A 22,194-nucleotide genomic window follows, 5' to 3' on the forward strand; every position below is an offset into this window, starting at 1 on the left:
GGTGAGGAAAAAAGTGCGCCCCCCGGGCTCTCTGACCCAATTCCCATCCTTAAGACCAGAGGGCCGAGCTTTCCCTCCATCACAGCCACTCACTTGGTCTTCGCCAAAAGGCCGAGAAGCTGCGCACGTTTCTTTTTTGGGGGGGTGATTGTTGGTTGAATTAATGGTCGAATTCTCCTCAGAAAGTTTTCCTTTATTTAGATCATGCGCATAATCGAGACAAGGCCCACAACACACATACATCGTTGTCTGATTACACGTTTAGATTACGTGGTTTATATAACCTCTTATCTACTTCTAATAGCATGCATCGTTCTGATTGGTTACTTTTCAAGCAGGTTACCCCTCTTAAGCTGCATAATTAAGAATGGCCTATACTTGACCCTTTGCACATATATATATATATATATATATATAATAACATAGAGTAGGCGTGTTGGCGGGAACTCGTGCATATATCACAGACATTCCCTGCTTTCTGATGTCTTTGTCAGCAATTTACGATCACATAAGCATTTTCAGTGGCCCCTGAGCGGTCGGTGGTTGAGGTGGTCCCGGCGTCTGTCATCGTGTTCCTGACGCGTGGCTTTGAAGGGAAGTTCCCTAAGGGTGCAGGTGTCACCCCCGGGACAGGCCTCGGGCCCTTGTGTAAGGGACGGTTTAATGTTGCAGAGAGCTGTTCTGAGAATAATGCCTGATTTAAAGTACTTTAATGCCTTCGGGAGAAGCTGCATCCCACGGGAGGCTCTTCATCTGGACGTTCAGGATCTCCTCCCATTGGCTGATGTCTGTAGCCGGCCGGAATGTTTAAATTCTATTGGGCAATCGATCAACGAGCGGCGCGCTGCGAGACGTCCTCTGCTGCCGATACTTCCCTGAGGATATCCCGTTCCACTTCCCTGTCAGCGGCCCACAATACTCATTTATATATCGCCGTCATACTCCGCAGTGCTGTACAATGTGTGTTATTATTATTATTTATATTTCGCCGTCATACTCCGCAGCGCTGTACAATGTGTGTTATTATTTATATATCGCCGTCATACTCCGCAGCGCTGTACAATGTTATTATTATTTATATATCGCCGTCATACTCCGCAGCGCTGTACAATGTGTGTTGTTGTTATTTATATATCGCCGTCATACTCCGCAGCGCTGTACAATGTGTTATTTATATATCGCCGTCATACTCCGCAGCGCTGTACAATGTGCGTTATTATTTTTATATCGCCGTCATACTCCGCAGCGCTGTACAATGTGTTATTTATATATCGTCGTCATACTCCGCAGCGCTGTACAATGTGTTATTATTATTTATATATCGCCGTCATACTCCGCAGCGCTGTACAATGTGTGTTATTATTATTATTTATATATCGCCGTCATACTCCGCAGCGCTGTACAATGTGTTATTATTATTTATATATCGCCGTCATACTCCGCAGCGCTGTACAATGTGTTATTATTTATATATCGCCGTCATACTCCGCAGCGCTGTACAATGTGTTGTTATTTATATATCGCCGTCATACTCCGCAGCGCTGTACAATGTGTGTTATTATTATTTATATATCGCCGTCATACTCCGCAGCGCTGTACAATGTGTGTTATTATTATTATTTATATATCGCTGTCATACTCCGCAGCGCTGTACAATGTGTTATTATTATTTATATATCGCCGTCATACTCCGCAGCGCTGTACAATGTGTTATTATTTATATATCGCCGTCATACTCCGCAGCGCTGTACAATGTGTGTTATTATTATTTATATATCGCCGTCATACTCCGCAGCGCTGTACAATGTGTGTTATTATTATTTATATATCGCCGTCATACTCCGCAGCGCTGTACAATGTGTTATTATTTATATATCGCCGTCATACTCCGCAGCGCTGTAGAATGTGTGTTATTATTTATATATCACCGTCATACTCCGCAGCGCTGTACAATGTGTGTTATTATTTATATGTCACCGTCATACTCTGCAGCGCTGTACAATGTGTTATTATTTATATATCGCCGTCATACTCCGCAACGCTGTACAATGTGTGTTATTATTATTTATATATCGCCGTCATACTCTGCAGCGCTGTACAATGTTATTATTATTTATATATCGCCGTCATACTCCGCAGCGCTGTACAATGTGTTATTATTATTTATATATCGCCGACATATTCCGCAGCGCTGTACAATGTTATTATTATTATTTATATATCGCTGTCATACTCCGCAGCGCTGTACAATGTGTTATTATTATTTATATATCGCCGACATACTCCGCAGCGCTTTACAATGTGTGTTATTATTTATATATCGCCGTCATACTCTGCAGCGCTGTACAATGTGTGTTGTTGTTGTTATTTATATATCGCCGTCATACTCCGCAGCGCTGTACAATGTGTTATTATTATTTATATATCGCCGTCATACTCCGCAGCGCTGCACAATGTGTGTTATTATTATTATTTATATATCGCCGTCATAATCCGCAGCGCTGTACAATGTGTATTATTATTTATATATCGCCGTCATACTCCGCAGCACTGTACAATGTGTATTATTTTTATTTATATATCGCCGTCATACTCCGCAGCGCTGTACAATGTGTATTATTATTATTTATATATCGCCATCATACTCCGCAGCGCTGTACAATGTGTATTATTATTATTTATATATCGCCGTCATACTCCGCAGCACTGTACAATGTGTATTATTATTATTTATATATCGCCGTCATACTCCGCCGCGCTGTACAATGTGTGATTATTATTTATATATCGCCGTCATACTCCGCAGCGCTGTACAATGTGTGTTATTATTTATATATCGCCGTCATACTCCGCAGCACTGTACAATGTGTTATTATTATTTATATATCGCCGTCATACTCCGCAGCGCTGTACAATGTGTTATTATTTATATATCGCCTTCATACTCCGCAGCTCTGTACAATGTGTTATTATTTATATATCGCCGTCATACTCCGCAGCGCTGTACAATGTGTGTTATTATTTATATATCGCTGTCATACTCCGTGGCGCTGTACAATGTGTTGTTATTATTTATATATCGCCGTCATACTCCACAGCGCTGTACAATGTGTATTATTATTATTTATATATCGCCGTCATACTCCGCAGCGCTGTACAATGTGTGATTATTATTATTTATATATCGCCGTCATACTCCGCAGCGCTGTACAATGTGTGTTATTATTATTTATATATCGCCGTCATACTCCGCAGCACTGTACAATGTGTTATTATTATTTATATATCGCCGTCATACTCCGCAGCGCTGTACAATGTTATTTATATATCGCCGTCATACTCCTCAGCGCTGTACAATGTGTGTTATTATTATTTATATATCGCCGTCATACTCCGCAGCGCTGTACAATGTGTTATTATTATTTATATATCGCCGTCATACTCCGCAGCGCTGTACAATGTGTTATTATTTATATATCACCGTCATACTCTGCAGCGCTGTACAATGTGTGATTATTATTATTTATATATCGCCGTCATACTCCGCAGCGCTGTACAATGTGTTATTATTATTTATATATCGCCGTCATACTCCGCAGCGCTGTACAATGTGTTATTATTTATATATCACCGTCATACTCTGCAGCGCTGTACAATGTGTATTATTATTATTTATATATCGCCGTCATACTCCGCAGCGCTGTACAATGTGTGATTATTATTATTTATATATCGCCGTCATACTCCGCAGCGCTGTACAATGTGTGTTATTATTATTTATATATCGCCGTCATACTCCGCAACGCTGTACAATGTGTGTTATTATTATTATTTATATATCGCCGTCATACTCCGCAACGCTGTACAATGTGTTATTATTTATATATCGCCGTCATACTCCGCAGCGCTGTACAATGTGTGTTATTATTTATATATCGCTGTCATACTCCGTGGCGCTGTACAATGTGTTGTTATTATTTATATATCGCCGTCATACTCCACAGCGCTGTACAATGTGTATTATTATTATTTATATATCGCCGTCATACTCCGCAGCGCTGTACAATGTGTGTTATTATTTATATATCGCTGTCATACTCCGTGGCGCTGTACAATGTGTTGTTATTATTTATATATCGCCGTCATACTCCACAGCGCTGTACAATGTGTATTATTATTATTTATATATCGCCGTCATACTCCGCAGCGCTGTACAATGTGTGATTATTATTATTTATATATCGCCGTCATACTCCGCAGCGCTGTACAATGTGTGTTATTATTATTTATATATCGCCGTCATACTCCGCAGCACTGTACAATGTGTTATTATTATTTATATATCGCCGTCATACTCCGCAGCGCTGTACAATGTTATTTATATATCGCCGTCATACTCCTCAGCGCTGTACAATGTGTGTTATTATTATTTATATATCGCCGTCATACTCCGCAGCGCTGTACAATGTGTTATTATTATTTATATATCGCCGTCATACTCCGCAGCGCTGTACAATGTGTTATTATTTATATATCACCGTCATACTCTGCAGCGCTGTACAATGTGTTATTATTTATATATCGCCGTCATACTCCGCAACGCTGTACAATGTGTGTTATTATTATTATTTATATATCGCCGTCATACTCCGCAACGCTGTACAATGTGTTATTATTATTATTTATATATCGCCGTCATACTCCGCAGCGCTGTACAATGTGTTATTATTATTTATATATCGCCGACATACTCCGCAGCGCTTTACAATGTGTGTTATTATTTATATATCGCCGTCATACTCCGCAGCGCTGTACAATGTTATTATTATTTATATATCGCCGTCATACTCCGCAGCGCTGTACAATGTGTGTTATTTATATATCGCCGTCATACTCCGCAGCGCTGTACAATGTGTGTTATTATTATTTATATATCGCCGTCATACTCCGCAGCGCTGTACAATGTGTTATTATTTATATATCGCCGTCATACTCCGCGGCGCTGTACAATGTGTGTTATTATTATTTATATATCGCCGTCATACTCCGCAGCGCTGTACAGTGTTATTATTATTTATATATCGCTGTCATACTCCGCAGCGCTGTACAATGTGTGTTATTATTATTTATATATCGGCGTCGTACTCCGCAGCGCTGTACAATGTGTGTTATTATTTTTATATATCGCCGTCATACTCCGCAGCGCTGTACAATGTGTGTTATTATTTATATATCACCGTCATACTCTGCAGCGCTGTACAATGTGTTATTTATATATCGCTGTCATACTCCGCGGCGCTGTACAATGTGTGTTATTATTATTTATATATCGCCGTCATACTCCGCAGATCGTTGTTTTGAAGCTTTATTTAGATGTAACGCGGTTGGTGGGACGGCACCGTTTAGCGGACATTGAACTCGCAGGCTCTGCTCGGTTACGCACTTTATTATATTAAGTATTGCATTTTACATGCCGGCTGGAAATGTACGGGGGGGGGCGTCTGTCGTGGACCCCGCGAGGGGTGGCGATCAGTGGCTGGACTGTCCTCCGCCGTGGTGTCTGCAGAGCATAGGCTGCAAATAAACAGACCAATCAGTGGAGCGAAATGGAGTGCTCTAATAGGATAAAAGCAGGGAAGCCGTAGACCTGAAGAACCTGCGCTGTAAGGTATGGCTTTATTCACTAAGCATTTCCCTGCCCGACCCGGGGCTGCTAATTCTATACAGCGATACATGAGGTGAAAGCGGATTCCCCGCTGGAGCTCACAGGACTTACAGACGGACCTCTATTCTCTGGTAAATCTTACAAAATGTGTGTGGGGACTCGGCTCGATGTGATGTGCGCTGTATTCCGGGCTCAGGGCAAATCAGCACCGGGGGTGGGGGGGAGGTGCAGGAGAGACCGGTACTCACCAGGCAGAGCAGGCACATGATGAGGTAAGAGAGGATGAGTGACATCATCACGAGTAGAGCGACCCCCCAGCCAGGAACACCTGGGCAAAACAGAACATTCAAAGCTGAGTGCAGCCCCCAGGGGGAGAGAAATCCCGACTGTAGCCCCCCCGTCTGGGGTATGTTACTAGTTATGTGCCCCTGTAAGTGTGACGTGAGTTTGTACCCGGCCCCCGGGGCAACTTTCTCCTGATGTTCTAAAACCCATGGAGATAAAAGAACCGCCGTCGGGATCCTGAGCTGCCGGCCCCCGGGAGCCCGCCGAGCAGAGGGATCTATGTGTTCACGTGAAATGCTCATACGTGTGTACAGCGTGTAATTACTGTGTTCGCAGCTAGCGACGGCTCTGTCATCCTCTCCTGGGGGTTAGATGGATCTAGATGGGGCGCATGTCCTGCTCTTGTGCTGTGTGCCGCTCTACAGCCTATGTTGGTGCTACGCGCTCCTTACGTACCTACGGTTGTGTTCGTCTGGGCATCTGAAACAGATCAGAGGGATGTCAGGACTCCATATAAAGCAAAAACCTCCTGCTCCCCACCTCTCTGATTATTTGCCCCACCTGCCCTTCTCACCGCGGCGTCTCTTTGCCATCCTCTTCCCTTGGACCCCCATAATGGTTCTTCCTCCAATGCACTTTTTGCCACTCCTTCCTCCTCTGCCCTCTTTTTTTAACCCCTTCCTAGTTCCCTGCCCCCCCTTGTTATAAAGCCCCCTTTCCTCGCTTTCCTGTCACCCTTTTGCCCTATTTGCCCCTCTCACCTGCCCCCTGCAGGCTCAGGATGAGGCAGGCTGCCAGCAGCCACGGTCCGGCTTTGCTCTTGCGTGTGGTCTCCATGCTGTTTCCTTGCCTGCGCAGGTATCCGTGTTCTGGAACGGGCAGCGAGAGGCTGGTTTATATAGTCGGGTTACGGGGTGTTTGTGGCCCTTAGTCACGGCATTCGTGGCCTCTGACACCTTCCATAAAACCCTTTTATAGTTTATGAATCCGCTCAGGGCTGGGCTAATGGAGGAGCCTCTAACGAGCATTTACAATAATTAACAAAAATAAACTTGTGACGGAGCTCATAGTCAGAGCCATAAACTGCCCCGGCGTGATGTGACCCCAGCGGCGGGGGTCCGGGGAGCCGCAGCCGGACCCATTCTGTGATCACTGGCCTGCCTCGTTAACCTCAAACGATGTTTCACACAAGGAAGGGTTTATTCCCGTACTCAGGTCAGCGCCCCCCGCAGGGGCAGGGTCCAGAGAGGCACCAACACGGGAACGGGCAGGGTACAAAGGGGGCACCAACATGGGAACGGGCAGGGTACAGAGAGGCACCAACACGGGAACGGGCAGGGTACAAAGGGGGCAGCAACACGGGAACGGGCAGGGTACAGAGGGGGAAGCAACACGGGAACAGGCAGGGTACAGAAGGGGAAGCAACACGGGAATGGGCAGGGTACAGAGGGGGAAGCAACACGGGAACGGGCAGGGTACAGAGCGGGCAGCAACACGGGAACGGGCAGGGTACAGAGGGGGCAGCAACACGGGAACGGGCAGGGTCCAGAGAGGCACCAACACGGGAAGGGGCAGGGTACAAAGGGGGCACCAACATGGGAACGGGCAGGGTACAGAGATGCACCAACAGGGGAACGGGCAGGGTACAAAGGGGGCACCAACATGGGAACGGGCAGGGTACAGAGAGGGACCAACACGGGAACGGGCAGGGTACAAAGGGGGCACCAACATGGGAACAGGCAGGGTACAGAGAGCCACTGTTAGAAAAATGCTTATGTTATCATAAATATTATTGCTGACAAAGACAGTAGAAAATGTCTAGTCTATGATGTATCACGAGTTGCGCCAACATATCTACTAAGAGGCGTAACCTGCTTAAAAAGTAACCAATCGGAATGATGCATGCTATTAGAAGCAGATAAGAAGTATAAGAATTTATATAAACCATGTAATCCAAATATGTAATTAGACAACGCTTCGACTTTTGTGTGCTGTGTGCCTTGTCTCGATTATGCGCATGATCTAAATAAAGGAAATAACTTTTTCTGAGGAGAATTCGACCATTAATTCAACCAACACGGGAACGGGCAGGGTACAAAGGGGGCACCAACATGGGAACGGGCAGGGTACAGAGAGCCACCAACACGGGAACGGGCAGGGTACAGAGGGGGCACCAACACGGGAACAGGCAGGGTACAGAGGGGGCAGCAACACGGGAACGGGCAGGGTACAGAGCGGGCAGCAACACGGGAACGGGCAGGGTACAGAGGGGGCAGCAACACGGGAACGGGCAGGGTACAGAGCGGGCAGCAACACGGGAACGGGCAGGGTACAGAGGGGGCAGCAACACGGGAACGGGCAGGGTACAGAGGGGGCAGCAACACGGGAACGGGCAGGGTACAGAGGGGGCAGCAACACGGGAACGGGCAGGGTACAGAGGGGGCAGCAACACGGGAACGGGCAGGGTACAGAGGGGCCAGCAACACGGGAACGGGCAGGGTACAGAGGGGCCGCGGCGGTTTATAGTGACACTGATCGCAGCCCTGTGGCGGTTTATAGTGACACTGATCGCAGCCCTGTGGCGGTTTATAGTGATACTGAGCACATCCTTTGAAGTTTCCGGCAGAAGACCAATGAAACCATCACAGGGTCCGAGTAGAAGGTGCGTCCTGCGACATCAAAGCCATGGAACGTGTCACCAACAGCTATTACTGCCCCAAATAACCCCAACCGGAAACATGGGCTGTGGACCCAGGGCATGCGGCTCGGGGCAACTCCTAAACACCAGATGTCACGGATCAGACACGTACAATCCATGCACAGCAGCGGATACATGCTAAACCCCCCCACCTAACCCTATCACAGCACAGACGAGATGCCCCCTGTCACAGGGCCAAGTTAACAGGCTTTGCCCCGGACCTCCTGTCCCCGGGCAGCAACAGACATGTTCGTGGGATTCTGGGTCGGGTTGTCTGGGGCAGTTTGCACAAAGTGTTTGGTTGGGTGAGGGTGTTTCGGGGTCTTGGTGTGCGGTTTAGCTGGGTCACGGAGCGTCTGTGTCCGGTTCCGTATCCCGTGACCCGGTAATATATTATATTGTGTTTATTGTGTAACCGGCCCAGAGACTGAATGTGGCTGCAGCTCCAGCCTTCAAAGAGACAATCAGGTAACCCGGCTGGGGCTCTTAATCAGCCAGCACAGCCCTGTCGGCCCCGCCGGCCCCCGCACTACAGGGGGGATAACACAGGTGGGGGAACCATCGTATCACTTACCCCCGTACCAGATCCATTGACTGTGCACTCCTTGAGCTGATGGGGTTTGGGGTTCTGGGTGTGTTGAGAACGTCTGGTAAAGGAATGTTGATAGAATTGAGGTTATATATAAAGTTCTGTGTTTGTAAATAAAGTTCTTGTTTTACTACAAATAGTGGTCTGACTGATCCGTGGATAGCAGGAGCTCCGTATGAGGGACTGACCGGTGATTCCACGGCCCTCAAACAGGGGGTCCCAGCCTTGGGTACGGTGACCCTGTAACACCCCCCACCTACCCCTATCACAGTACAGACAAGATCCCCCCACCTACCCCTATCACAGTACAGAGGAGATGCCCCCCACCTACCTCAATCACAGTACAGACAAGATGCCCCCCACCTACCCCTATCACAGTACAGACAAGATGCCCCCCACCTACCCCTATCACAGTACAGACAAGATGCCCCCCCACCTACCCCAATCACAGTACAGAGGAGATGCCCCCCCCCCACCTACCCCAATCACAGTACAGAGGAGATGCCCCCCCACCTACCCCAATCACAGTACAGAGGAGATGCCCCCCCCACCTACCCCAATCACAGTACAGAGGAGATGCCCCCCCACCTACCCCAATCACAGTACAGAGGAGATGCCCCCCCACCTACCCCAATCACAGTACAGAGGAGATGCCCCCCCACCTACCCCAATCACAGTACAGACAAGATGCCCCCCACCTACCCCTATCACAGTACAGACGAGATGCCCCCCCACCTACCCCTATCACAGTACAGACAAGATGCCCCCCACCTACCCCAATCACAGTACAGACGAGATGATGCCCCCCCCACCTACCCCTATCACAGTACAGATGAGATGCCCCCCCCCAACCTACCCCTATCACAGGACAGGCAGTGAGATGCCCCTCTACCCACCCCAGGTTTGAAGCCAGTCCAAAAGGCTGGTTTGAATTGCGATAATGCAGGCTCCGGGCAGGGTGATGAGTGAAGGAGTGGGGTGTGTATGTGTTAGAGTGAGCGTGTATGCATTAGAGAGAGGTTATGTGTTGTTAGTGAGTGTGTATGTGTTAGAGTGACTGTGTATGTGTCAGAGTGAATGAGTGTGTTGGAGTGAGTACGTATGTGTTGTTAGAGTGAGCGTGTATGTGTCAGAGTGAATGAGTGTGTTGGAGTGAGTATGTATGTGTTGTTAGAGTGAGCGTGTATGTGTCAGAGTGAATGAGTGTGTTGGAGTGAGTATGTATGTGTTGTTAGAGTGAGCGTGTATGCATTAGTGAGAGTTTATGTGTTGTTAGTGAGTGTGTATGTGTTAGAGTGACTGTGTATGTGAGTGAATGTATATGTGTTGTTAGAGTGAGTGTATATGTATTAGAGTGAGTGTGTTAGAGTGAGTTAGTGTATATTTGTGTTGTGTTGTTAGAGTGAGTGTATGTCTTTTGTTAGAGTGAGTTAGTGTATAGTTGTATTGTTAGAGTGAGTGTGTCGGTGTGTAATTCGGTTGTCCCCGACCATCACCCCGGGCCAGAGGGCTCAGCTCAATGTCTCCAGCCTCAATGGTCCGTGTAACCGGAAGTGGTCTACCGGCTCCTGCTTTCAGGAACTACATTACCCTGTATGCTTTGCGGGTTTACAGGGAACTTCCGGTTTGTGCCTTGTGCCTTTTCTGCCAACGAGGTGAGTCGAAGGGAAGCTGCAGAGTCCGCTATGTGTATCCACTCACTCACTGAGTGCCCACTGCCTGTCGCCCAACCACCCTCTCACTGAGTGCCCACTGCCTGTCCACCTCCCACCCACTCACTGAGTGCCCACTGCCTGTCCACCTCCCACCCACTCAGTGCCCACTGCCTGTCCCCCACAGATTCTGTGGCTGTGGGGTGTACTCGCTCGGCACTGAGTGACATTCTCTGCCCGCGGGGTGTACTCGCCCGGCACTGAGTGACATTCTCTGCCCACGGGGTGTACTCGCTCGGAACTGAGTGACATTCTCTGCCCGCGGGGTGTACTCGCCCGGCACTGAGTGACATTATCTGCCTGCGGGGTGTACTCGCCCGGCACTGAGTGACATTCTCTGCCCGTGGGGTGTACTCGCCCGGCACTGAGTGACATTCTCTGCCCGCGGGGTGTACTCGCCCGGCACTGAGTGACATTCTCTGCCTGCGGGGTGTACTCGCCCGGCACTGAGTGACATTCTCTGCCCGCGGGGTGTACTCGCCCGGCACTGAGTGACATTCTCTGCCCGCGGGGTGTACTCGCCCGGCACTGAGTGACATTCTCTGCCCTCGTGGTGTACTCGCCTGGCACTGAGTGACATTCTCTGCCCGCGGGGTGTACTCGCCCGGCACTGAGTGACATTCTCTGCCCGCGGGGTGTACTCGCCCGGCACTGAGTGACATTCTCTGCCTGCGGGGTGTACTCGCCCGGCACTGAGTGACATTCTCTGCCTGCGGGGTGTACTCCCCCTGCACTGAGTGACATTCTCTGCCCGCGGGGTGTACTCGCCCGGCACTGAGTGACATTCTCTGCCCGCGGGGTGTACTCGCCTGGCACTGAGTGACATTCTCTGCCCGCGGGGTGTACTCCCCCTGCACTGAGTGACATTCTCTGCCTGCGGGGTATACTCCCCCTGCACTGAGTGACATTCTCTGCCTGCGGGGTGTACTTGCCTGGCACTGAGTGACATTCCCTGCCCGCGCTACTCGTTCAGCACATGTGAGCCGCGGGTGTACTCTGTGACGTGTAATGTAAGCTCTCCCCTTGCACAAGGGATGGCCGCACTGTGGAGGGGGGGGTATCAGAGTGACATTCTGTGCCCACAGGGGGTACCCGTTCAGCACATGTGAGCCGCGGGTGTACTCTGTGACGTGTAATGTGAGCTCTCTCCTGGCGCAGGGGATGGCCGCACTGTGGAGGGGGGATATCAGAGTGACATTCTTCACCTGCCGGGTGTACTCGCCTGGGATTGAGTGACATTCTGTGCCTGCGCGCGGGGGGTATTTGTTCAGCACGTGTGAGCCGCGGGTGTACTCTGTGACGTGTAATGTGAGCTCTCTCCTGGCGCAGGGGATGGCCGCACTGTGGAGGGGGGATATCAGAGTGACATTCTTCACCTGCCGGGTGTACTCGCCTGGGATTGAGTGACATTCTGTGCCTGCGCGCGGGGGGTATTTGTTCAGCACGTGTGAGCCGCGGGTGTACTCTGTGACGTGTAATGTGAGCTCTCTCCTGGCGCAGGGGATGGCCGCACTGTGGAGGGGGGATATCAGAGTGACATTCTTCACCTGCCGGGTGTACTCGCCTGGGATTGAGTGACATTCTGTGCCTGCGCGCGGGGGGTATTTGTTCAGCACGTGTGAGCCGCGGGTGTACTCTGTGACGTGTAATGTGAGCTCTCTCCTGGCGCAGGGGATGGCCGCACTGTGGAGGGGGTATCAGAAGCTGCTGGCGTTACATCCATGGAAAGTCCAGATTATAACAGCAGGTGATGTCAGCAGAGATTATTATTTTATTTATTAGTAGTATTATCATTTTATTACTAGTATTATTTTATTTTGTATTTATTATTAGTAATATTATTTTATCATTAGTAGTATTTTATTTAGTTTTATTATTAGTACTAGTATTTTATTGATTATTATTAGTAGTAATATTATTTTATTAGTAGAATTCTTTTATTTTGTATTCATTAATAATAATATTATTATTGTATTAGTAGTATTTTATTTTGTATTTATTATTATTTTATTAGTAGGATTTTATTTTTATTTATTAATAGTAATATTTCATCATAAGTAGTAATATTTTATTTTGTATTTATTATTAGTAGGATTTTATTGTTTTGTTTTATTATTAGTAATTTTATTAGTAGTATTATTTTATTTTTTATTTATTAGTGATATTTTATTAGTAGTAGTTTATTTTGTATTTATTATTATTATTTTATTAGTAGTATTTTATTTTGTGTTGTATTAGTAGTAGGATTTTATTGATTATTATTAGTAATATTATTATTTATTTTGTATTTATTATTAGTAATATTATTTTTAGTAGTATTTTTTTTTGTATTTTATTATTATTTGTAGGATTTTATTGATTATTATTAGTAATATTATTTTATTATTAGTAGGATTTTGATTATTATTAGTAATATTATTTTATTAGTAGTATTTTATTATTAGTAGTAGGGTTTTATTGATTATAATTAGTAATATGATTTTATTAGTAGAATATAATTTTATTTTGTATGTATTATTAGTAGTATCATTTTATTATTAGTAGTATTATTAGTAGCAATATTTTATTTTTTGCTATTATTACTAGTATTATGGTATTTTATTTTTAGAACCCCTTAATAACAGAGCAATTTTTTTCTCTTTGTACCCCTGTCAGGGGTTGTAACATTCTGGAATTTTCTTCTCTCTCGGTTACTGACCCTGCACCAGTGATAGATTGTTTTTCAGAAACCATTATTAATTAAACATGTATACATTACAACCCTGCTATACCAAGGCATACCATTGGGGGCGCTGTGTGTGTCAGTAATATAGAGATTACAGCCCCACTATCCCAAGATATACCAATGGGGGTGCTCTGTGTCACTAATATACCGTATTTGCTCGATTATAAGACGACCCTGATTATAAGACGACCCCCCAAAATCTGAATATTAACTTAGGAAAAAAAGAAAAAGCCTGAATATAAGACGACCCTAAAGGAAAAAAGTTTTACCAGTAAATGTTAATTCATGTAAACTATTTTTTTAAATAAAAGCTATGATTGAGAAAAATATTTTTTTTGTTTTTATTTCTTGTATTTTCCAACCTGTCCCCCAGTTACGCACATCTGCCCCCAGGCTTGCCACTCCAATATGGCACTGTGGCCCATGATATGCCTTTTAACCCTCTATATGCCACTGTGCCCCATGGTATGCCTTTTGACCCCCTATGTGCCACTCTGCCTCCAGAAATGCCTTATACCCCTATATGCCACTCTGCCTCCAGAAATGCCTTATACCCCTATATCCCATTCTGGCATTTAGGGGGTTAAAATGCATATTATGGGGCAGAGTGGCATATAGGGAGGTATAAGGCATTTCAGGAGGCAGAGTGGCATTAAGGGAGTTAAAAGGCATTGTATAGAGCACTCTGCCTCCAGAAATGCCTTATACCCCTATATGCCACTCTGGCATTTAGGTGGTTAAAATGCATATTATGGGGCAGAGTGGCATATAGGTGTATAAGGCATTTCAGGAGGCAGAGTGCTCTATTAAATGCCCCCTTAACGCCACTCCAGAAATGCCCTATGCCCCCATTTAACACACACACACACACACACACACCCTATACCCCCATTTAACTAACACACACACACACACACACACTCTCCCCTCCCCTCCCCTCTCAGCCCTCTCTTACCGGTGCTTCCAGCCGGGGCAGCAGGTTGACGTCGCCTTCTGCTGCAGCCGGAAGGAGGTGGAGTTGGCAGCGGGGGTTTGTCTGCGTCCGTCGCGTATACTTTCCCCGGCTGTCAGAGATCAGAGTTCCCCGCACCGGTGCGGGGAACTCTGATCTCTGACAGTCGGGGAAGGTTTGCGCGACGGACGCAGACAACCCCCGCTGCTAGCCACACCTCCTTCCGGCTGCAGCGGACGTTGTCTACGCGGATCGCGTAGACGTCAACCCGCTGCCCCGGCAATACAGCAGGAAGCACCGGTAAGTGTGTGTATGATGGGGGGGGGGGGGGGTGAGACAGGAGGATCCAGGTCCCCTGCAGCGGTGCGGGGGATCTGGATCTTAGTCTCCTAATCAGACTCTATTTGAGGTCTGATTAGAAGACGACCCCGATTAGAAGACGAGGGGTATTTTTCAGAGCATTTGCTCTGAAAAAAACCTCGTCTTATAATCGAGCAAATACGGTACATATTACAGCCTGCTATCCCAAGACATACTAATGGGGGCGCTGTGTGTCAGTAACATACACATTACGGCCCGCTATTTCCCAAGATTATATATATATATATATATATATATATATATATATAAGCTCTCTCCACCTAATGTATCGGTTTGTCTTAGTCTGTCAGTTCTCGTCTTGTCAGACCCCTTGAATATATGGATTGTATTAAGCGCTATATAAATAAAAGATAATAACAATAATAATATAACGTTTATTTTTATGAGCAAGTCCTAAAAAACAGCGCTAATCCTCCAAAAATCCAAATCCTCACTTGGAAAGAGTTAAAATACTGGGATTTTAATTACCCTGGGGTGCCTAGTTTTAAAAGATGTATGATTTGACAAATCAAATTGGCTGGGTTCAAAGATGTCCCAAATAGCACGTGGGGGCAGGATGACAGATTTGTAGAAAAAAACATGGTTTTGAACTAGCGATACGCTACTTGTACGCATCGCCGTATAACCTGCAAAACAAGCATAAAAAACATTGAATATTTCTAAACTCCACAAAAATAGCAGAATCTATTTAGCAGGTTTATTCCTTTTATAGATGATCAAACGAAAAATCATTTCCCCCCCTACTTTTATAGTAATAAGATGATTTGATAAATAATAATAATTATACATACATATATTGAAGGGGTCTGACAAGACCAGAATTGACAGACTAAGACAAACCGATACATTAGGTGGAGAGAGATTATATATATATATATATCTTTGGAAAGCAGAGGCATAATGTGTATATTACTGACACACAGCGCCCCCAGTGGTATGTCTTGGGCTAGCAGGCTGTAATGTGTATATACAGCGCCCCCAGTGGTATGCCTTGGGATAGCAGGCTGTAATGTGTGTATTACTGACACACAGCGCCCCCAGTGGTATGCCTTGGGATAGCAGGCTGTAATGTGTTGTTAGGGATATTGAGACAAAATAGGCAAAACCAATATTTTATCACATACGCAAAATAACGACGCTATCAAATATTGTAGTACCACATCCACAATATGAATTTAAGGAGATACCCTATATTTTATCTCCGATCCTAAATTCTTTCAGATCGCCGAAAATTATAATTCAAATTAGATAGATATCGCCACGATAGTCAATCAAAAATATTTATTTATTGTGAATACAATTTATAAAATCTATATATGAGTCACACAGTGCATAATATAAAACACAAAGTTCTTAAAACATGTCAAAATTGAATCAATTTAAATACAATATATTATCGATAGTTATCAATATGAATTAGTACTATATGAGTCTAACACACAATTAATTTCCAGTCCACTCAGCAACCAAAAATTTATAAGAATCTGGGCAGTAATAAAAATATCACTATCTCTCTAATATTAGTTCAACTAATATAACAAATTAAAAATAATTTAATTGTGTCTGAGTATTAGTGAAATTCCTAATAGATGCAAATAATGTCAAACTTCATCTATAGGTAAAAATATACAATAATGCAATATATTATTTCCCAGAAACAGGGAATTCTATACGAAGAAGACAAAATTCATCTCTATTCAGAATAATAAAACAATTATAATTACCACCACTTGTTGCTGTTGTCCAACTGGTCCTTGTAGAAATTAATCCAGGTTCATTGGCAAGAAATTAAGTGGAAAAGAAAATAACTTTCTACCAGTTATATAGGTTAGAACTCAAAGTAACTCCAAGAGTGACATATGGTGCCAGAATCTTAAGATTCCAATTATCTGGGGTAAATTTGGTGAATAAGTCCGTCCGGGTCTGTCTGTTTCAGGGTGCGATTTTTTTTTTTAAGGTCCGTTCTTTTTTTTCTAATTATCCAAGACATAAGCTTAAAAACAGAGCTTATTATCATAGCCTCCACCTCTTGATTGGAATTCTCCAATCATAACGGTGGGTTTTACCCATTAAAATTAGGATTTCTACTCATATTTACACCGTTGTAATTTCTTAATTTACCTGTGAGAGACGCTCTGGTCTAAGAATTAACTTAAAACCGTTACATATGTGTTTGGAATTTATCCTTGGTCACCCTAATCGCCAGGTGTTACCTCCTAGATAGTAACTCAGGTCTTGGTAGTCTTACCATGTATCCCCCATTCCAAGTTACATTTCTAAAGATATGCAGCGTCTACTCCTTAACTTTCTCATGGAAGATAACATTAATTGTATCATATATACGCTGAAACATCATTATACATGAATACTCCTTTGTTCTCTATTATAGAGGGAACAAGGACAAAAAGAAATAATCACTACATGATTAAATAAAATAAAATGGATCTGACTCCATTTTGTTTTCATGTAAAATACAAAATATATGGAATACATGTTTTCTATGATAAAATATCTGACAGTGTGTATTACTGACACACAGCGCCCCCAGTGGTATGCCTTGGCATAGCAGGCGGTAATGTGTGTATTACTGACACACCGCGCCCCCATTGGTATGCCTTGGGATAGCAGGCTGTAATGTGTGTATTACTGACACACAGCGCCCCCAGTGGTATGTCTTGCAATAGCAGGCTGTAATGTGTTTATTACTGACACACAGCACCCCCAGTGGTATGTCTTGGGTTAGCAGGGCTGTAAGACATGTTACTGTGTGTAAGGGCAACACAGAGTCCCACTGGTCATCACCTTATGTTCTCGCTCTCAGGGTCCCTTGTTGGGGTCGGTGATGTCATTTCCCAGCAGCTGTTGGAGAGGAGAGGTCTGAGAAACCACAACGTGGGCAGAACAGTTAGAATGATGGGAGTTGGATTCTGTTTAGTGGTAATGTATCTCTTGACCTATCACAGTATTTTTCGTCTGCTTTATTTCCTCCCTCTTGTTTATTGTTGCCCCGTCTTTGTGCCCCCCAGGGCCCCGTGATTGGGGGATGGTACAAGGTTTTAGATCGTCTGGTTCCGGGGAGCAGTAAGTCAGTGGCACTGAAGAAAATGCTTCTGGACCAGGTAATAAACCCTGAGAGAGGGGCAGACTTCACACCCTATAGCTCCCTTCTGGCTATGTTGCCCTGCAGTGTATTATACTCAGTGCTGTACTCTCCGCAGGGTGCGTTTGCTCCGTGCTTTCTTGGTTGTTTCCTTTCTGTTGTTTCTGCTCTGAACGGACTCTCCACAGAGGAAATCTGGGGCAAATTAAAGAGGGTGAGTGGCCATAATTTGTGAATCTGCTATGGATACGGAGTGAGTAATGGAGGGTGACTGGGGTGGGGTTGGGGGACTAATACAGATGGTGAAATGGCGGTGGGGTGGTATGGACTGGTTAATGAGGGTGTAGGGGTAATACAGGCTGTGTAATTACAGGGACAGGTGAGGGGCCCCTGCTCAGATATTACAGGGACAGGTGAGGGGCCCCTGCTCAGATATTACAGGGACAGGTGAGGGGCCCCTGCTCAGATATTACAGGGACAGGTGAGGGGCTCGCATACCCCTGTGTTATGCAGTTATTGTTGTTTGTTTTTCAGGATTATAAGGACGCTCTGATAACCAATTATTATGTGAGTTTCTGCAGTGAATTATTTCTGCCCCGCGTTCTGTGGTGTGTGATGTCATCAGGTTGGGGTCAAACGAGGACCTTCATAGACCGGACATCCCATTACTCTGCACTATAATGCGTGTATTCCTCCTGTTACCCCGCCCAGTGCCCTTAATTCCCCTGTTACCCCGCCTAGTGCCCTTAATTCTCCTGTTACCCCACACACGTGCCCTTAATTCCCCTGTTACCTCGCACACGTGCCCTTAATTCCCCTGTTACCTCGCACACGTGCCCTTAATTCCCCTGTTACCTCGCACACGTGCCCTTAATCCCCCTGTTACTCCGCCCACGTGTCCTTATTTCTCCTGCTACCCCGCCCACATGCCCTTTATCCTCCTGTTACCCCACCCACGTGTCTTTTATCCTCCTGTTACCCTGCCCACGTGCCCTTAATCCTCCTGTTACCCCGCCCACGTGCCCTTAATCCTCCTGTTACCCCACCCACGTGCCCTTATTCTTCCTGTTACCCCACCTACGCCTCAATATACAGGTAATATGTTTATATGAACTGTAACTCACCACATTGCGGGCACTTGTTTTTGTCACAGATCTGGCCAGCGGTGCAGATAGCCAACTTCTACTTTATCCCGTTATACCACCGGTACGTGGACTGTGCGATCTCTGTGTGATGTATTGTCTGCTCTCCCCTGCCGCGGTGTTATGTGTAACCGTTTCCGGGTTTATTGTCTGCTCCCCCCTGCCGCGGTGTTATGTGTAACCGTTTCCGGGTTTATTGTCTGCTCTCCCCTGCCGCGGTGTTATGTGTAACCGTTTCCGGGTTTATTGTCTGCTCCCCCCTGCCCCGGTGTTATGTGTAACCGTTTCCGGGTTTATTGTCTGCTCTCCCCTGGCATGGTGTTATGTGTAACGGTTTCCGGGTTTATTGTCTGCTCTCCCTTGGCGTGGTGTTATGTGTAACCGTTTCCGGGTTTGTCTGCTCCCCCCTGTCGCGGTGTTTTGTGTAACCGTTTCCGGGTTTATTGCCTGCTCTCCCCTGGCGTGGTGTTATGTGCAACCGTTTCCGGGTTTATTGTCTGCTCTCTCCTGCCCCGGTGTTTTGTGTAACCGTTTCCGGACTTATTGTCTGCTCTCTCCTGCCCCAGTGTTTTGTGTAACCGTTTCCGGGTTTATTGTCTGCTCCCCCCTGCCGCGGTGTTATGTGTAACCGTTTCCGGGTTTATTGTCTGCTCTCCCCTGCCCCGGTGTTTTGTGTAACCGTTTCCGGGTTTATTGTCTGCTCTCCCCTGGCGCGGTGTTTTGTGTAACCGTTTCCGGGTTTATTGTCTGCTCTCCCCTGCCCCGGTGTTTTGTGTATCCGTTTCCGGGTTTATTGTCTGCTCTCCCCTGGCGTGGTGTTATGTGTAACCGTTTCCGGGTTTATTGTCTGCTCTCCCCTGGCGCGGTTTTGTGTAACCGTTTCCGGGTTTATTGTCTGCTCTCCCCTGGCGCGGTGTTTTGTGTAACTGTTTCCGGGTTTATTGTCTGCTCTCCCCTGCCCCGGTGTTTTGTGTAACCGTTTCCGGGTTTATTGTCTGCTCTCCCCTGCCCCGGTGTTTTGTGTAACCGTTTCCGGGTTTATTGTCTGCTCTCCCCTGCCCCGGTGTTTTGTGTAACAGTTTCCGACTTTATTGTCTGCTCTCCCCTGCCCCGGTGTTTTGTGTAACCGTTTCCGGGTTTATTGTCTGCTCTCCCCTGCCCCGGTGTTTTGTGTAACCGTTTCCGGGTTTATTGTCTGCTCTCCCCTGCCGCGGTGTTTTGTGTAACCGTTTCCGGGTTTATTGTCTGCTCTCCCCTGCCCCGGTGTTTTGTGTAACCGTTTCCGGGTTTATTGTCTGCTCTCCCCTGCCCCGGTGTTTTGTGTAACCGTTTCCGGGTTTATTGTCTGCTCTCCCCTGCCGCGGTGTTTTGTGTAACCGTTTCCGGGTTTATTGTCTGCTCTCCCCTGCCGCGGTGTTTTGTGTAACCGTTTCCGGGTTTATTGTCTGCTCTCCCCTGCCCCGGTGTTTTGTGTAACCGTTTCCGGGTTTATTGTCTGCTCTCTCCTGCCCCGGTGTTTTGTGTAACCGTTTCTGGGTTTGCTGACGTCTTTTCTCGCTGTAGGTTGGCTGTCGTACAGTGTGTGGCAATTTTCTGGAACTCGTATCTCTCTTGGAAAGCGAACAAGGCCTAGACCAGTGCGAAGCCCTCCGGAAAAAGATAAAGAAGAAATCCTTTGGTCCATAACGTGTTGGTTGAAGCCCAGTCTTTCTGATCTGGTCTCCTTCCATGTGCAGATTTCTACCTCAGTGAAGTGACCCGGGATTTGAATGCGGCCGGGGCAGGAGTAGTGCCTTGTACTTTATATTCCGTCTGTTTTGCCCTCAAGGCTCTGTTGTGGTCACAAAACGCTGTGAAATGTTTTTTTATTTCAGGTTCTGCCGTCCCGAAGCCTCCTGACTCGTAGCCCCCGTTACTGGGTCCACAAATAAAATGGCTTCTCCACCAGTCCGTACACAATATGAATTCCCCCGCCGTCTGACCTGAGCTGCTGATACTGAAAGCGACCCCCCAAATTAACACTATAAAGGGGGGGGTAAACTGGTGGCTGAGAGGGGCAAAGCAAGGAGCAAACTGAGGGGGGTACGGGTGTAAAGGGGAAGAAGACTGGGGTAAAGGATGTAAAACATGAGGCAGGGTGAGGAGAATGAAGCATGGGACAGGGTGAGGAGGGTAAAGAGGGGAGCAGACTCTGAGTAGTGTAAAGCATGAGGTAGACCGTGGGGTTGAGGGGGTAAAATATGGGGCAGACTAAGGGGGTAAAGTTGGAGCAGACTGGGGGGATGAGGATGTAAAGCGGGGCAGCAGTCTGATGGGTGAATGGGGTAAGTTAGGGGCAGACTGGTGTTTAGGGTATAATGAAGCTCAGGATGGAGGGGGCGAGCGAGACGTTCAGGCTGTGCCACGGGTTCTTGGCTCGCCGTCCCAGCACGAAGCGCTCAGGTGTTACATAAACGAGCCGTAATTGTGAAATTAAAGCCACTTAAAGGGAGCTGAAGCGTCTGCCGGCCGTCGGGTGCTTAAGCTGCTGATTTCATTCACCGTCTTCTCCCGCAGATAATTCCACGGCTGTCGTGTTCCCTGCGTCTGCCAGGAGACACGGAGTCAGCGAGCATGTTGGCACCGGCGCAGGGCATGCGCGGGAGCGCCCAGACCCAAACACCGTGATACCCCAGCTGCAGTTACCTCACTGAGTCAGAGAAAACCAAAGTAGCTTCATATATATATATATATATAATACTTTATAGCGCCATCATATTCCGCAGCGTAGTGCATCACAACAAAAGGGAACCTCCAGCACACAGGAGCTGACAATCTACAATGTGTTGGTGGAGACGGTCGAAGGAACTTTAAGGGATGGAGGATAAGAAATTCAGTTCTGGAGAGATCGAGTTTTAGGAATCCAGTCAGAAACCCAGAACCTGCCAGCGGATCGGCCCCATGTA

At 46.5% G+C, this 22,194-nt stretch overlaps 1 protein-coding gene across 1 annotated transcript; it reads left to right on the forward strand.

Moving 5' to 3' along the window:
• Nucleotides 1–12,623: 12,623 nt before the first annotated feature.
• Nucleotides 12,624–20,882, forward strand: MPV17 (mitochondrial inner membrane protein MPV17). The gene is made up of 7 exons (XM_089506502.1): nt 12,624–12,696; nt 17,829–17,944; nt 18,034–18,126; nt 18,226–18,321; nt 18,642–18,674; nt 19,261–19,313; nt 20,813–20,882. Exons 1-7 carry the CDS (start codon nt 12,624–12,626, stop codon nt 20,880–20,882), a joined length of 534 nt encoding a protein of 177 aa, XP_089362628.1.
• The last annotated feature ends 1,312 nt before the right edge of the window (nt 20,883–22,194 follow it).

Source organism: Sceloporus occidentalis, unplaced genomic scaffold (assembly GCF_023333645.1).
Source record: "Sceloporus occidentalis isolate IW3139 unplaced genomic scaffold, rSceOcc1.0.p SCAF_387, whole genome shotgun sequence".
In the NCBI taxonomy this organism is placed as follows: Eukaryota; Metazoa; Chordata; class Lepidosauria; order Squamata; family Phrynosomatidae; genus Sceloporus; species Sceloporus occidentalis.

What these genes read in the sequence shown, in the direction of transcription:
- MPV17 (XM_089506502.1), top strand. Translation starts at nt 12,624, where the DNA reads ATGGCCGCACTGTGGAGGGGGTATCAGAAGCTGCTGGCGTTACATCCA. An exon ending in AGTCCAGATTATAACAGCAG is followed by an intron (nt 12,697 to 17,828) that starts GTGATGTCAGCA and finishes TCTCGCTCTCAG; the next exon opens with GGTCCCTTGTTGGGGTCGGT. An exon ending in TCTGGGGCAAATTAAAGAGG is followed by an intron (nt 18,322 to 18,641) that starts GTGAGTGGCCAT and finishes TTTGTTTTTCAG; the next exon opens with GATTATAAGGACGCTCTGAT.